The 16,773-nt window shown below is 35.8% G+C and overlaps 1 protein-coding gene across 3 annotated transcripts in view; it reads right to left on the minus strand.

Annotated features, from left to right (window-relative positions):
- Positions 1 to 8,081: 8,081 nt before the first annotated feature.
- The window catches only part of CEP57L1 (centrosomal protein 57 like 1), an 84,395-nt gene continuing 75,703 nt past the window's right edge, over positions 8,082 to 16,773 (minus strand). For all 3 annotated transcript variants that reach the window (XM_036768790.1, XM_036768788.1, XM_036768789.1), the window contains 4 exons: positions 16,032 to 16,091; positions 15,676 to 15,827; positions 14,461 to 14,605; positions 8,082 to 9,698 (listed from right to left, as the gene is read on the minus strand). In XM_036768790.1, the coding sequence (XP_036624685.1) occupies positions 9,468 to 9,698; positions 14,461 to 14,605; positions 15,676 to 15,827; positions 16,032 to 16,091 (588 nt within the window). In that variant the 3' untranslated portion in view covers positions 8,082 to 9,467. The remainder of the gene's footprint in view (positions 9,699 to 14,460; positions 14,606 to 15,675; positions 15,828 to 16,031; positions 16,092 to 16,773) is intronic.

A 16,773-nucleotide genomic window follows, 5' to 3' on the forward strand; every position in this document is an offset into this window, starting at 1 on the left:
CAGGCACTGTGCCAAGTGCTAGAGATACAAAGAAAAGCAAAAAACAAGTCTCTAGTCTCAAAGAATGGGTATTTTAATGGGGGGGAAGCATGCAAATATCTAAATACATATAAGATATCATTGAATCATTTCAGTCATGTCTCTTTGTGACCCTATTTGGGATTTTCTTGGCACAGATACTGGAATGGTTTAACATGTCCTTCTCCAGTTCATTTTTCAGATGAGGAAACAGAGGCAAACAGGGTTGTGACTTGCCCAGGGTCATACAGCTAGGGTCTGAGGCCAGATTTGAACTAAGATGAGTCTTCCTGACTCCAAGCTCAGCATTCTATCCACTGTGCCATTATATTATTCAGGGTAATCTTGAAGAGAAGGATGTTAGCCACTTGCTTGGGGGTAGGAGGGTGGAACCAGGAAAAGCCTCCTTCAGAAGGTTTTGAGTTGAATCTTGATGGAAGGCAGGGAAACCAAGAGGCAGAGGTGAAATAGCAGAGAATTCTCTGCACAATTTGCACAAAGGTACAAAGATAAGTGATGAAGTGTCATGTTGGAGGAATTGCAAGTAGGTCATGGAGTTATATGGTAAAGTGTATGGAGGGGAGTAAGGTGGAAGAAGGCTGGACACGTCAGAAGGAAGAGCTTTAAATGTCCAATGAAGAAGTTCGTGTGATTGTAGAGATAACAGGGAGCCACTGGAGTTCCTTGAGCAGAGGGGCCTGATGTGGTCAGATTCATACTTAGGAAGAGTCACCTCGGTGACTGAAGAACGGGTTAGAGGGAGGAGTAGGGAGACACTTTTGAGGCAGGGTGACCAGTTAAAAGGTAATTGCAAGAATAAATCTGAGAAATGATGAGAAACTGAACTAGTTTGGCTATATGAATGGGGAGAAGAGGACATATGCCACAGATTTCTAAAGGTAGAAATGACAAAATGTGGCAATGGGATGGATATGTGGGGTGAGTGAGAAGAGTAAAAAATGACACTGAAGTTGTGGATCTGCATGACAGGCAGAAAGAGATATTATTATCTTAATAATAACAGGAAGAGATAACAGTTCTGTAGTGGATATGTTGGGTTTGAAATGGCTGAGACATCCAGGTCTGAGAGGCAGTTGGAATTGTGAGACAGTATTTCAGCAGAGAAACAAGGGTTCTATATATACATGTGAGCATCTCCTTGCAGGCAGATTTTAATTTTGTCTTTGTATCTTCAGTACTAAGCATGATGCCTCCTAAAGGCTTGCTTGCTTGATTACAAAGGTAAGGTCTTACCTTAAGGAATAAACAAATTCTCGGGATATCTTGTTCTAGGCAGCCCCTTACTAGTTAAGAAGAAATAATGCTCATTACTCAGGCACACTGTATAACTCATCTTTGTTTGTTTGTTTTTTTGGGGGGGGGAAGGTAGGGCAACTGGGGTTAAGTGACTTGCCCAAGGTCACACAGCTAGTAAGTGTGTCAAGTGTCTGAGGCCAAATTTGAACTCAGGTCCTCCTGATTCCAGGGCTGGTGCTCTACTCACCGCACCACCTAGCTGTCCCTGTAACTCATCTTTTTATTCCAGATTTCTTTGCATGTGGAAATTCTTAATTAACTTTTAGTTGAATCCAATCAAGTTAACAAGCACTTATTAAGCTCCTACTATGTGTCAGGCACTGTGCCAAGTGCTGGGGATACAATGACAGCCAAAAAACAGGGCACTCTCTGCCCTCATAGAGCTCACAACATGGTAGACAACATGCAAGCAACTATGTACAAACAAGATTTGGAGATAATTTCAGAGAGAAGACACTGACATTAAGGGGACCAGGAATGGCTTCTTGAAGGTGGGATTTTAACTGAAACTTGTAAAAAGCCAGGTAGACCAGGAGGCAGAGATGAAGAGGGAGAGCTTTCTAGTCACGAGTGATAGCCAGTGAAAATGCCCAGAGTAAGGTGAGAGAATGTCCTGTTCAAGGAATAGCAAGGAAGTCAGTGTCACTGGATAGTAGATAATATGGAGGGGAGGACTATAAGAGGACTGGAAAGGTAGGAGGGAGTCAGGTTATGAAGGGCTTCAAAAGCCAAATAGAGATTTTACACTTAATGCTGGAGGTCATAGGAGTCACTGGAGTTTGTTAAATAGGGATATGACATATTCAGATCTATACTTTAAGAAGATCACTTAAATCTTTATTTTTCTTTTGGTCATGACATCTGCTGTGTACATACAGAAATAGCACTGCAAATTAGAAAAATCATAAACACAAATATTACCCCAAATGAAAGGTGAGGGGCCCTCTGTGCCAGAGATCTATTTTTTAAATGGCAAAGAGCCCTTTCTAAAATTGGTTTGGCAGCCTGGATTTAAATTATGCCACTGGAAAGAATTAAAGCTGACCACAACAATCTGTGGTGCTGATTAAGGCTTCTTAGCATACAAAGCAAAAAGCCACAGACTTGCAAATAATTATACAGCATATTTTCATAAAGAACAATCTTTTTTTTCTGCACAGAAAGTCAGTAGACTTTAAACCTAAGAACAGTAGCACTTTTATCAGTTCTGACATTGAATACAAGGTCTAACTTTTGTGATTAAATTTCCTTATGGGAAAAATAGGAAGATGCCTTGAAAAGCATTCTATTCATGACAACATACCATAGTACAGTATTCTTTCATATACAGTGTGTATGCACACACACACACACACACGTGTGTATATAGTATGTATCTGACATGTCTTTGAAAATTGGATATATTTTTAAAAAAAGGATATTAGTGGCTGTTTTGCAATCCTTATTTTGCTCCTGAAAAGTGTCATTATATTTAATTTGCATGAATTTCCTCTGTACCAATGATTTATGTTCACAAACACCACACTTGCAAAATGTAAGGGACTGGCAGTGAGAAAAACTGAAGTTCTCCACTATTAGGCCAGAAGACTCTGGATGACTGCCCTACAAACATCAATCCTGCCCCTGCCTTGGAGACAAGAAATAATTCACATTCTGTCCTTGTTCAGTAATAGGATTTTCCTAGAAAAAGACTACAAATCAATGCTGGTCTGGAAAAAGATCACTAACAAAATACCTTCTGAAGCTTGGTAATCTATCCTGAAACTTCTTCATCAGGTCAGCTGGAGGAAGATCACAAGTGTACACACCTCTAGTAATTCACAGAAGATTCAGCTTTCTTTACAATCCTTCTTTTCATGAAGCCCGAGATCTTTATTTATTCACTTTTAGAGTTTAAAGGAACACAGTGGTTTCACAGACCCTTGCCTAACAACTAGAAAAGAGAACGTGAGCAACCCTTTACTACTATGGGTAGCAGAAATCTAATAATTTTAATTTAATAAATACCATTATAATGGCTAGCTCTCTATAACGAGGCTATTTCCCTCTTTTGGTCACACTCTATATTCTTATTATGATGATGCAGCTGGAAAGAATTTTATGGAACAAGAAAGCTTACATGACAGCTGCATTCACAAATCTATTCATTATAGAGTTAATCTGTTTCATAAAATTTATTTAATCAAATGAGACAGTAATTTCTAAAGGCTTAGCACAGTGCCTAGCACATAGTAGGTGCTTAATAAATGCTTATTCCTTTCCCCTTTAATGAAGATGCCTTTTTGGTAAGGTATTTATGTATGGCACTTAACATATTAATGTATACCCCCCAAAAGCTCAAACATAAAAAAAAAGTTCCATATTTACCAAAATATTCCAAGTAGTATTTTTTTTTTGCAGGAGGAAAAAAGTAGAAATAAAACAGTGTCTAATGATTGGGAAATGAATGAAAATTTGTGGTGTATGAATGTAATGGAATCAAAAGATTTGTTCTGTGAAGTCTGGATTCAGTCAAAGGGCCCCACTTGAGGATCTAGAGGGCTGTGGCCTCAAGGCTGCAGGTTCCTCATCCCTTTAATAGTTCACTGTGATGAACAACACATATCTGATAAGAGACATAGTAGTGTGGTGGGAAGAGCATTGGACTTGGGGTCAGAGAACCTGCTGTCAAATCCCAGCTTTGCTGCTTATTGCAAGACCTTTAGGAAACCTTAACCTGTCTGCTCCTATTTCCTCACTTTGGAGAATGAGAGGGTTCAATTAAATGACTTCAAAGTTTCTTATATTCAAAGAAACAAGGGAAGACCTATATGAATGGATGCGAAGTGAATAAAATAAACAAAAACAGAAGAAAAATAGACTCGACTACAAGAAAGACAAAGGAAATAACACTAAAAACTAGTCAAACTCCTATTATAATGACCAACCCTGGTGCTAGGGAGCAGGTCAATATTCTTTTTGGAAGAGAGGTGGGGGACTGTGGGTGAGTAATGTTGCATGCAAAATCCTCTATAGTGCAGAGGGAAGGGAACAAGCATCAATTAAGCACCTAACCATGCACTGTGCTTAATGCTTTTCAAGTATCCTCAAAACAATCTTAGGAAGTAGGTGTTATTATTATCCCCATTTTACAGTTGAGAAAACTGAGGCAGAGGTTAAATGATTTACCCAGGATCTCAAAGTGATCAGGTCTTGTTGACTCCAGGCCCAGCACATGATCCACTGTGACACCTAGAGGTCAGTTTTGCTTAGCTATCTTCCTTACAGGGGAGGATTTAATAGGGAGATAAGATGGATTGGAAAATAACTATAATGCTTAGAAAAAAAGCACAAATAAAATATATTAATTAAATATATATATTTAGTAATGAAAATTTATATTTAGTAATGGAAACTTAAAAATACATAGAGGTGACGTGTATGTACACACATAGTTCACTATTTTGGAGGGAGGTGAGGTATGGAAGTTTTCTTCAATACCTGGAATTATTATACCATGGCAAAGATTGTAAAGGACAATTACAGGCTATTTGGGTGATTGAGCTAGTTTGTGTCATGCCTGATGGGAACTTGACTATGGGGCAATGAGGGCTGGTTTAGGAAAAGCAAAGGGTTGAGGCTCCCCTGGGTGACAGCAGGTGGTGCTAACCTATCTTTTGGGGGCAGAGAGTGGAGGAGAGGGGTAGGTCTTCACTGAACTCCTCAGTGCTCCACTGGAATCCTTTCTATTTAGATAATCTTTAAGGTTCCTTCCCATTCCAAATTCCATTATAATCCTTTTAAAAGGATACATACAAGTCCTGAATTGTATCCACATTAAATATCAATGGATGTGTTTTTAAAAAATAAATAACCATACCCTAACAAATATTTGGGGGCAATTGCATCCTATTTTGACCTTTACATAACAGAAAGAAACCAGTAGAGGAAAGTTAGAAGAAAACAGAGCTAAAAGAGTAAGTGAAGAATGGAATTAAGGACACACTTAAAAGCTTTAGAGAGGTAAAATTGCTTTTCTTACTTTTCTGGTGCTTGTGAGTAGCACGCAATTTTATTTTTATTTTCATTATATGCTAATTATATACTAAAGGTGCTATGGTATCCTTAAAAGCTTTTTTATCTCATAGAAACTATTATACTCCAAAGATATGGCATTTATCTAAGTGTATCATTGTGGATTTGCTGCATTCTCAGCTTACCTGCTATTAATTGCGCTTAGATGGTACTTCTTTAGTTACAGCTGAATAGTGTTCCTGGAAGATCCATTAGTAGACTATTTACACTGTATTAACAATGGCAGCTGGTATATATATTGGGACAAAGTGAGCACTCCCTAATCTCTCATGGCCACCATGCTCTTTCTCCCCCAAACCCACTTTGGATTCTTCTAGCACATCAGAAACAAACAAATAAATAACAGCACAGGAACATTTCTTATTTAGCATTTTTAATTTATCAAGGTTTACTACCAACCACATCTGGTGAATTCCTCTGCAATTAAAATTATATTCTCAAAGTAAGAAAACAGAACTAAAAGATCTTAAAAATAATATTCAAATAAACCATTCAAATTTACCAAATTCTGTAAAATATCTACTCCCTCCCCCATGACGACTGGAAAGTGAATAGTTGCCCAAGACCCTCCAATTTTAAGTTCTAAACCAATAAAAAGGGTAGAGATTGAAGACTGATTTACAGTCCAATTAAAAAAGTACAATTTTTAAAATCCCAATATCAGAATATACACTATTACCTGCTGCTGAAAGACTGGAGTTTTCTTGTCTTAGTAACAAAGATGAGGCTTCCTTAGGCTGATAAGTTCTTTTTTTTTTTTTTAATCTGCTTTGGGAAAAAGAAAAGAAAAGAAAGAAAAAAAAAACCCTAAACTCAACTTAGCGTTTTATTCAGGTGAATGGAGATTCTGTGAATCCATTCACTTACCAACTACTTATGAATTTCCACTGGCAGACAAGATCAGCTGACAAGTTGCTATAGCAACACTTGTACACTAAACATTTACTGCTCTTGGGCAGAGCAGGAAATTTGCTACTTGGCCGTAAGGAGGCAGAGGTAGTGATGGGTAACTCTCAGATACATGAGGCATTTCCAGAAGATCACAGAATATTAGAGCTGGAAAAGACCTTAAAGCAACAAGATCCAACATTTCTCTATTTTCCTGTTGAAGGGAGGGAATTGCTACAAGTTTATCCATAAGCTAATACTAAAAACTTGTAGATCTGCACTTTATGATTAGAACTGTTGTACATTAATCAAATTCATACTGCCACAAGTATACACAGATTATGGAATCTTGTAATTAGGTGGCACAGGATAATAGAGTGCTGGATTCAAACTCAGGTCTTGCTGCTCCAGAAATTTATGGGCTGTGGGACATTGGGCAGGTCATCCCCTTTCAGCTTCAGTTTTCGCCATCTGTAAAAATGGGGATAATAATAGCACCTTCCTCACAGGCTTATTGGGAAGATCAGATGAAATAACATGTACATATATATATATATATATATGTATATATATATAGATATATAGATACACACATATATACGCATACATATTTATATATATGTATACACACATATGCATTAGGACACACAGTCTGATCTTTATCTTTTTAAAATTATTATTATTTATTTTTAACTAAAATAACAAATGTAAAGCACTTTGAAGACCTTAGAGTGCTATATAAATGGTGCCTGTTACTATTATTGTGGTTGGAAGTGACACCTAGCTAGTTCAACACTCTCACTAAAAATAAAGTCCTATGTCCTTCAACTATCTTATGTCCTTCACTGCCAGAAAACAAACACTGAAAACTACCATAAGTACACATGGGTCTATTTGGAGAGGCAGGGCCACATGGTGGAAAAGAACATTGCATCTGGAGTCAGAAGAATAGGATTCAAGTCTTGGCATTAACATTCGTTACACATGCTACCTTAGGGACTCAGTCTCTCTGACCTCACTTTTCTTACCTACAAAATAAAGGAGGTTGGAATAGATGACTTCTAAGGTCTCTTTCAGCTCTAAATCCATGAATCTATGAATAAAATTTAAACAAAGGCCTGAGACTTTGAAATAAGGAAGGCAAAAGAGAAGAGAGGGCACTCTCACGCGGACAATGTCATTCATAAAATGCTTACTACTGTGCTAATGTGATAACAGTAGAGTGGAGGGGTTATAGGACCATAAGATGGTTTAGAGATGGAAAGCACTTTAGAGGTCATCCAATTCAATCTCCTCATTTTAAAGATGAGGAAACTGAGGCTAGAGAGCTTAAGTGATTTGCCTGGTTCTTCCTGACTCCAAGTCCAAAGCTCTAGCCACTAAGCTGTGTTGCTTCTTGGATCTGCCAAGAGTTGTTACCTGTTGGGAGTTATTGCCAAACACAGAGACACTACCCCGTTTATTTTCCTACAGGAAAATATTACCCAAGGAAATTGCATATAACAGAGTTCTGTTTTTGATTAGCTTTCATGACAATGTATAGCAAATTCTTTTGCTGTAGCCAGAGTGAATTCTAATTCCTTTATCCCCTGGATATTACTCACCTTCCTCTTTCCTTCTGGGTATATTTGCCTGGGAATCATTTTCCCTAGTCCCTTAGTTCTGACCCTCATATAAACCCAGCCAATGTATTTGGCGGATGTAGACTCACTAAAAATGAAAATTTTGAAAGAACAGGAACGATGAGTAAAAGAATTACTTTCATGAAATAATAGGGACAGAGATTAGACTTATGATTTTATTGGTTAGAGGTGTATCTAGCACACTGAGAGGTTAAATGATTTATCCAGATTTATCCAGAATGACACAGTCAGAATGTATCAGGAGGTGAGACCTCAAACCAGATCTTTCTGGCTCTCTATCCACTACACAATGATGCCTCTGCTTTATAAAATGCAAAACAAAAGAATATCAGAAGCAAAAGAATTGGGTACTTGCTAAGTATTCCCATATAGGAGGAAAACCACGTGGGAGTAGACCAAAAAACAATTCCAATGAAGACTTAGACGGAATGACTTAAAAATGGATACCTCTTATATTGAAATAAATTACAATCAAGTTTATTTGGTTATATTGATGCTCCATATTACGTGCTAAATAAAACATTAAAGTAATAAAAGTTGCAGAGGGGAATTAGAGCAAAGATATTTATAAAGTAGAAACAGAGATAGAGAAGGGAAGCTTCTACAGTTGAATCATAATACTGTTTTTCAAGGCTAGACAATTTGGGGTTTAGAAATTGTCAATTTTTGAAGACAGTGGGTAGAGTAAGTAGTTTAAGAAGGGAGAGATCACAGGTCTGGAGCTAGAAGGAACCTCATAGGTTATCTAGCCTCTAATTTTAGAGGTGAGGAAACAGGCTTAAGGACACTAAATGATTAACCTAAGGTACTGGGTGCTAAAAGTGGCAAAAGTGAGACACAAACCACTGAAATGACTGGGAAAGATTTTATGAAGATGTGCTTTGTGTTGAGCTTTGAAGACTGGGTAGAATTTGGACAGTAGGTCAGAGATGAAAGAGGAACATTTCAAGATCATGGAATAATATAAGCAAAATTAAGGAGGTAGGATGTTATGAAGTGAATTCAGCATGTTATGCTGTGAAAACAGTGAACAAACTTGTCAAGTAAAGATGTGATCAGGGGTTATTTTTGGACATTATTAGATTTTAATCTAAAGTTTCTTCTTCTCCTAAACAGATTAATTCATAGACCTAATATGAAGTCGAGGAGAAGCATCAATTTCATTCCTCTCAAGACCAGAGATTTAAAAATTTATTATTTCAAATTCTGTGAGGCCTACTCAAGAATAAATTTTGCCAATACTGTTTTTAAAATTTAATTCTAGACATGTGCAAAAATAAATAATTTTTCTAAAATGTGATGAAATCATGCCAGGGTATTTCAGTGAATAAGAAAAAGAAACCACTTAATCTTGGGAGCTCCTAACAAGTCACTCAGGATTAATTTTTAAAAATACTACAATTTAATACGGGCATGAAACATAATTAGGAAGTTCTTAAAAGTTACATTAAATTAAAATCACTTCAGATGATTAAAAATTCCCGATGATCAGCAAGGTTCATTGAAATTGAATTTTACACCATTGCTCTACTGTTCCCACTTGACGTCATCTTTCCTCAACGTCATTCGAATCTTTTGGAAACACTTTTGTGGCATTTGACAACTGCAGTTTTCCAGTGGAAGCTTAGTCTTATTTCTGCCCTTTCTGGTGACCACCATAACTGGCACATTCTTTTTTCCTTTATGGTTTTCATCTTCTGGCTCAATGCTGAATGCTTCACTCTTCGAGTTTTGAGACTTTTGTTGTAGTTTATTTACCTTAGGAGGAAAAAAACCCACAAGCTTTTCAATATTTTAGTTAACAAGATAGTGAGAAATCTTAAAACAGTAGAGTGAGGCTTTTTCTTTGCCAAGTGAATATCTGAAATAAAAAGAACATATATTGATAGTTTAGTTGAATTGGATAAGTGCCTACTATATTGCCTAGTACTGTGAGCTATAAAAAAAAAAGGCTGCTAACAATCTTATTTAAGAGAGCTGAGACATATAAACATGAAACAAAGAATACCACAAAACAATTTGTAATTGATTATCAACAAGTGGAACTCTCCATAACAATTCTACTCTAAACCACCAAATTTAGATGACCACAACCTACTACCTATCTGAAGAAGTGGCAATGATACTAAGAGCAAACTGTTAAGAATACCCATCCCTGGCAAAAAGTGTGTAGAAGGACTTTATATTGGTATTGATATTTTTATATTTGGTATATTTATATTGGTATATGCTATTAAGGGCATTTAGGGATGAATTTTCAATATATTTCAAAGACAGTAAGATTCCGAAAGAATGGAAAATATTATAAACAAATGCTTTTACAAAAGGCAACAGCAGCTACTAGACCATATGCTAGACCATTTTGTCATGTCTAAAAAGTCTTTGTGAGAACAGTTTATGTATTTTTAAGAGTACTTTGATGAAAATATAAGAAGGAATCAGGCAGGCTTTCACAGATGATTTTCTATAGCAGACCATATGTTTATGATTATACAACTGAGAGGTGATGAGGACAGAAGATATAGCTATGCCTATATTTACTGATTTTTCAAAAGCATTTGACTTGGTACAACAAAACAGAGTCTTAAAAAGTCTTTCCAAATAAGATGTCTCTCATGAAAATGTTAAAATCGTACACATCTGTGAGAGACTTAACTACAGAGATAACTGTGATCAATAATATGCCAAGTATTGACATCAAGTGGCATATAAAACAGAGAAATTATGTAAGGTCACGGCTAATCTCACAGAAGTCTTGAGAAATGAAAGCTTCTCCGTTGACCACAAGGATGCCTCAAATGATGTTTGCACTGAATACGGGAATACTACAAATCTTCCTCAGTGAGGTTCACTCCAAGACACCAATTTAATCATCTAGACTGGAAAAGTTAAAGAAATGAAAAAAGCATATTATCCAGACTTTGATAGAGCTGGTCAGGTAACCTTTCAAGTTAGTGCATCAATATATGTGCCTTGGACAGGTACTGTATAGGAGCTGGCACCAGAATTAAGCAGAGGAAGAAGTTTAGAATGTCAACAAACTCTAATAGATACCACAAAAGCCTATTTCATTAAGACCAATTTTCTCCTGGTGATCCACCTGGCTGCAAAGCATGATCTAAAAAAAAATCTAAATTACAAATAGTTAAAAGGTTAATATAAAGATGCATGATGGGCATAGATTACAGCATATTACTAACAGTGACTTAAATGCATAAGAAATGATATGAGCTATTATCCAGGACATGTATGATCAGAAAGGGAAAGGGATAAAGTATAGAGATAGAGGAAAGAGTCCAAGTACACAGATATTTCTAAAATATGGAAGAAAAAAAAAAGCCCTCCAGCATGTATGGTGGATCTCATTCAGAGATCATTCAGTTTACCTGGTAAAGAGGTTGTGATCTATATTAGAAAAGAAATCCTCAGACCAAAAAACATTATGACTCCATCAAAATAACTAAGGGGCACTATGTGAGGGAAGTAGTAAGCATTATATAAAGTCAATGTGGGACAGATCAGCTGATGAGCATTTAATTGAGGAGTATGGCTTTGTGTTTGGATAGGTTGGATAGGATTTAGACAAATGGAGAGAAGAACATTTAACATTTGGGGAAAAGCATGAGTAAAGGTTCAGAAGTGAAAATGAGTACGAATGTGTCTGGGAGACAGTAAGCTCATTGAACCAGTTGAAAAATGTATTCCCTTAGGTTGAGTGACACAGTTAATGATAGAATTTACTGTGGTTTTTTTTTTAACTTAAAAGATGATGGTATTTCTGAATTCTGGTTTTGACAGTACTGGAAAAATCAGTTTACTTAAGGAATTCTCAATTCTCTTTATTGGTTAAAGAGTCTATGAGCAAATGATATCTATGAAAGTTGCATAGATAGATGCCAACCTGTAAAACTTTCTAAGCAACCAATTTTCTTCTTAATGATGCCATCTTAACACATATGAGTTACATCCATTACCTTGTTTGATTTATCTTATGGCAAAGGTATTTGGGAAAGTGCTACAATGCACGGCTGATCTAATAACTGCTGGAATAGAAAGAATTATTTGCTGTTGGTAAAGAGTAACTAATAAAAGCACAGATATTTAATTAAAATGCTTGAGATATCTGTATTATTGAAGGGGTAGAATATAAATTATGCGGTTGCAGAACACATTATAATTAATCTTTTGAAGAATGCCCCAGTTTTTCAAATGGTGCAATTCTTCTAACTTCATCCTTCAAATTTCTCCTATGCACCATTAACAGTAAATAATTACATAATATGGTCTTGAAAAGACGGGCAGCATCAAAATCTTTATTACTATCCAAATGTTTTTAATATCTCTTCCCTCCCTGCTGGAAACACCAAGGTAACAAAAACCTATATTATTTACTACTTTCCTGACAAACTCTTATTTTACCTTTGATTAGTGGTGATTTGCAAGGCTAACATTAATAGTGTTAATATATGTAAGGAGCTGTCTACCCATGTGACAAAAGGGCCCTGAGAATGCCCAACTGATTTAAAAGTACCTGCCTCTAAAGTGTCTTATGGTTTCCGAAATTCTACCTGTTTCTATTGATCATGGAGTCATACATCATTAGAGACATAAGGGATCTTAGAGATATTTAGTTCAATTCCTTCTTATATATAAAGAAACTGAGGCCCAGCAGGATAAAGTGATATCCCTAAGGGTATAGAATAAGTGAGATACCAAGGTGGGACCAGAAGTCAGGTCCTCTAGGATTCCCAGTCTAATGCTATTTTCACTACATGTACTACCCAGGGTTTAGCCTCACGGTAAGGGAATCTAGGTATAAAGAAGCTAGATAAATAGGGAAGCAGTAGTGCCGGAAACCTAAGGAAAGAAAGAAGGAAGAAAAAAGTGTGAGAAGAATTCTAAAAGGGAAAGTAGAAGGGCCATGAAAATAATTTTTTTTTTCTGTATATGTGGACTTTACTTTTTTTCCCCCTCGGTAATTTAACCATTTTTTAAAAAAAAACTATTTGTTTATTTTTTGTTTTCAACATTCACTTTCATAAGATTTTGAGTTCCAAATTTTCTCCCCCTCTTTCCTCTCTCTCCTCCCCAAGACAGCATGCAATCTGATGTAGGCTCTATACATACATTCATATTAAACATATTTTCAATTAGTCATATTGTAAAGAAGAATTAAAACCAATGGGAGGAACCATGAGAAAGAAGAAACAAAAAGAGAGAGAGAGAGCAAGAAAGAAAGAAAGTGAGAGCGTGAGCAAATAGCATGCTTTGATTTACATTCAGACTCCATAGTTCTTTTTCTGGATGTCTACAGCATTTTCCACGAGTCTTTTGGAGTTGTCTTAGATCCTTGCATCGCTAAGAAGAGCTAAGTCTATGAAAATTAGTCATCACACAATGTGGCTGTTACTGTGTACAGTGTTCTGGTTCTGCTCACTTCACTCAGCCTCAGTTTATGTAAGTCTTTCCAGGTTTTTCTGAAGTCCACCTGCTCATCATTTCTTAATGGAATGGTAGTATTCCATTACATTTATATACTACAACTTGTTCAGCCATTCCCCAACTGATGGACATCCCCTCAATTTCCAATTTTTGGCCACCACAAAAAGAGCTGCTATAAATAATTTTGTACATGTGGGTCCTTTTCCCATTTGTATAATGTCTTTGGGATAGCAGATCTAGAAGTAGTATTGCTGAGTCAAAGGGTACAGACAATTTATAGCCCTGTGGGCATAGTTCCAAACTGCTCTCCAGAATGGTTGGATGAGTTCAGAACTCCACCAACAATGCATTAGTGTTCCAATTTTCCCACATCTTCTCCAGCATTTATCATTTTCCTGTTCTGTCATGTTAGCCAATCTGATAGGTGTGATGTGGGTACCTCAGAGTTGTTTTGATTTGCATTTCTCTAATGAATAGTGATTTAGAACATTTTTTCATATGACTATAGATAGCTTTAATTTCTTCATCTGAAAACTGCCTGTTCATATCCTTTGACCATTTATCAATTGGGGAATGACTTATATTCTTATAAATTTGACTCAGTTCTCTATATATTTTAGAAATGAGGCCTTTATCAGAGACACTGGTTGTAAAAATTGTTTCCCAGCTTTCTGCTCATGAAAATAAATCTTATCCTAATATGGCTTCAGCAAAATTGAATTCACAATAAAACCTTTCTTGAAAAAAGTTTTAAGTATAATATGTAGAAAATCTAAATTTTATTTATATCATCTTAAATTTTTATATAGGGGGCAAGTATTAAATTTGCATGAAAGAAAAAGATGGAAAAAAATTTGTTGACTCTTTTCCTCTTTCACTACCTGCTGCCTCTAGATATTGCAATTAATAGATTCTTGTCTAGCAGTCATAATGGCAAATGTCTCCTTTTGCTCAAGTTGTCTTTAAAGAATATTATTTGACATTTCTTTTTGATATAGCACTTTTACAGCTAGCACCAGAAATATCATTAAATGTACTAACACAGACTTTTTACTAAAATCATTGAAGAAAAACTTACATGGTCTTGATATTTCTTCAGTTTGCATATTTGCTCCCCTTTCATTTCCATTTTTCTAGCTAAACATTCCAGTTCACATTCTATTTCTTCATTAACTGAAAGTCTTGGACTTTCTTGTACTTGCTTCAAAAGTTCTTGGTGTTCACTAGGAGAGAAAAACAAATATTATGAATGTCTATACTCATGATATATGCTTTTGGCATATTTCTCAAAACAGTTTCACAAAAGTCACGGAACTCCCAAGAGTAACACACTAATATTTTAAAAAGTCAACACTTTCTCTTTAGCATTGTTGCTTCTTTAATACTAACATACAAAGTTTAGCTTTTGAGGTTTCTGAATTTTACTGTCTTATCAATCTCTTGCTCTGCCTTTAAAAAATCCTTTACATTTAAATATTTCATAAAAAAAATCTTAGATTAGGAACTCCCGATATAGTGACAACGACGTTCTCAAGTCTATAATTTTTTGCCTAGGAAAATTCCAGAACACTTTTAACATGTGATTTAAAATGCTGACAAAGGGACTAGTTTCATTTTCTATTTTAAGCTTAAGTACAGACCTAAGCTTATGACTTGCTAGCTCTCCAAGAGTTGTGGTACACTAATCTTGGGAGGAGTGTCAGTTCTGGACCATTATACAAATTTGTCAATTATAGCATCTAAGTCTTAAACTCTGGTAACAGATGAGCTATACCAAGTATATATATATAATATTATGTATTATAATGGGCTATAACAAGTATATGCATTTTTGGGTGCCTAATGAAACCACAATTCCAAAAGGGAAATGTTCCTTGTAGTATCTTTTGTGTGGGATAAAACAAAATATTATAAAGTATCAGAACCTGATATTTATAAAGAAAATTTTAGCTATTAGTCAAAAAAAACAAGAATAAAGAGACATGTTAGATTAGCTATGGGTATTCATTTAAAAAAAAACAAGATAAATGTTTAGTCATATTCAATCTATAATTTTAAGGAAGCTATACTCAGATAAGTCTAATAAAACATTACTAGACTCTGTGATATAACATCTTTGAAATAACTCTCCAAAATAAGTAATTCTTTAAAGCCAAATAAATTCCAAATAATTCTACATTAAGGCTAAAGAAGGAGTGCAAAAACTCTGTAAGGAACATTATCCCCAGGGAACCAAAATATCTAAATACTTTTTCACCTCTCTTTCAGAAAACAAACACTAGAACATACTTACATACTCATTTGGTCCAGTTCATCTTGCATAGCCATCACTAGGTCAGTCAAACCATCACCAACTGGAGTGGATTTATTAGGGTAGGAGGATATGGGTCTGCATCGGACAGTTCTTTTACTAATAGCCCTGCGTTCAGGTACTTCGGGGCATGCCTGAAGGGAAAATGAGTTGCCATGTTTCGTCACATTCAGGATGGTTTGCACACTTGTATTCACAAAATGACTCTCATTGGCAGACTTAAAAGGGAAAACAAAGCTAAAAACAATTGCAAATGACCAATACTTTAAAATAGCATTTATTTGGTTAAGTTAGGACAGTCTTTAAAAAAAAAATTGCATCTTCATTTTTTTTCTTACCTTTCCAATGGCACCAAACTTTGAATGAGTCTGAAGTTCTCTCTTTGAACTTTTTTTTTCCTGAAGAATAATGGTAAAGTATAAATAGGAATCCTTTATAAAAAATATTGCTTGTGTATATTTCACTGACAGAACTTCTTTTTTTTTTCAGGGACACTGCACTTTAGCAAGAGTCCATCTCACAAATACTTGTTTCATAATGAAAAGACAGCAAAGTATGTCTGATCCTATTTTCTTACTTTTTAAAGGTTCAAGAACCTCCACAAAATTCCTACTCTGGTGCTTTATTATGGCACAGTCGCCAGTCCATAGGTTCTCCAAAGCCACATTAGTGGAATATAAGTCGACCGAGTCTTTCATCCTAGAAATGCTTCAATTATAGTCTCAATGACAAATGGTATCTGCCCCATGAAGGAATGTTTAGGTAAGTATGGATAGGCTCATAGACAGAAATATGGCATAGTGTAGAAAGCGCAGGATTTGGAGTCCAGAGGATGCGAGTGCAAGTGTCATCTCAGATACTGACTAGCTGTGTGACCATGTGAGTCACTTAATGTCTTAGCTTCAAGTTACTCATCTGTAATATGGGTATAATAACAGCAACTACCTCACAGGGTTATTGCAAGAAACAAATAACATATACAGCACTCTGCAAAACTTAAAGCACTATGTAAACGTTAGTTACAGCTGTTAATGACTAATCCTTTGGCCATGATAACCAAGAAAAAAAAACAGAAAATGG

This window comes from Trichosurus vulpecula, chromosome 7 (assembly GCF_011100635.1).
Source record: "Trichosurus vulpecula isolate mTriVul1 chromosome 7, mTriVul1.pri, whole genome shotgun sequence".
NCBI classification, from domain to species: Eukaryota; Metazoa; Chordata; class Mammalia; order Diprotodontia; family Phalangeridae; genus Trichosurus; species Trichosurus vulpecula.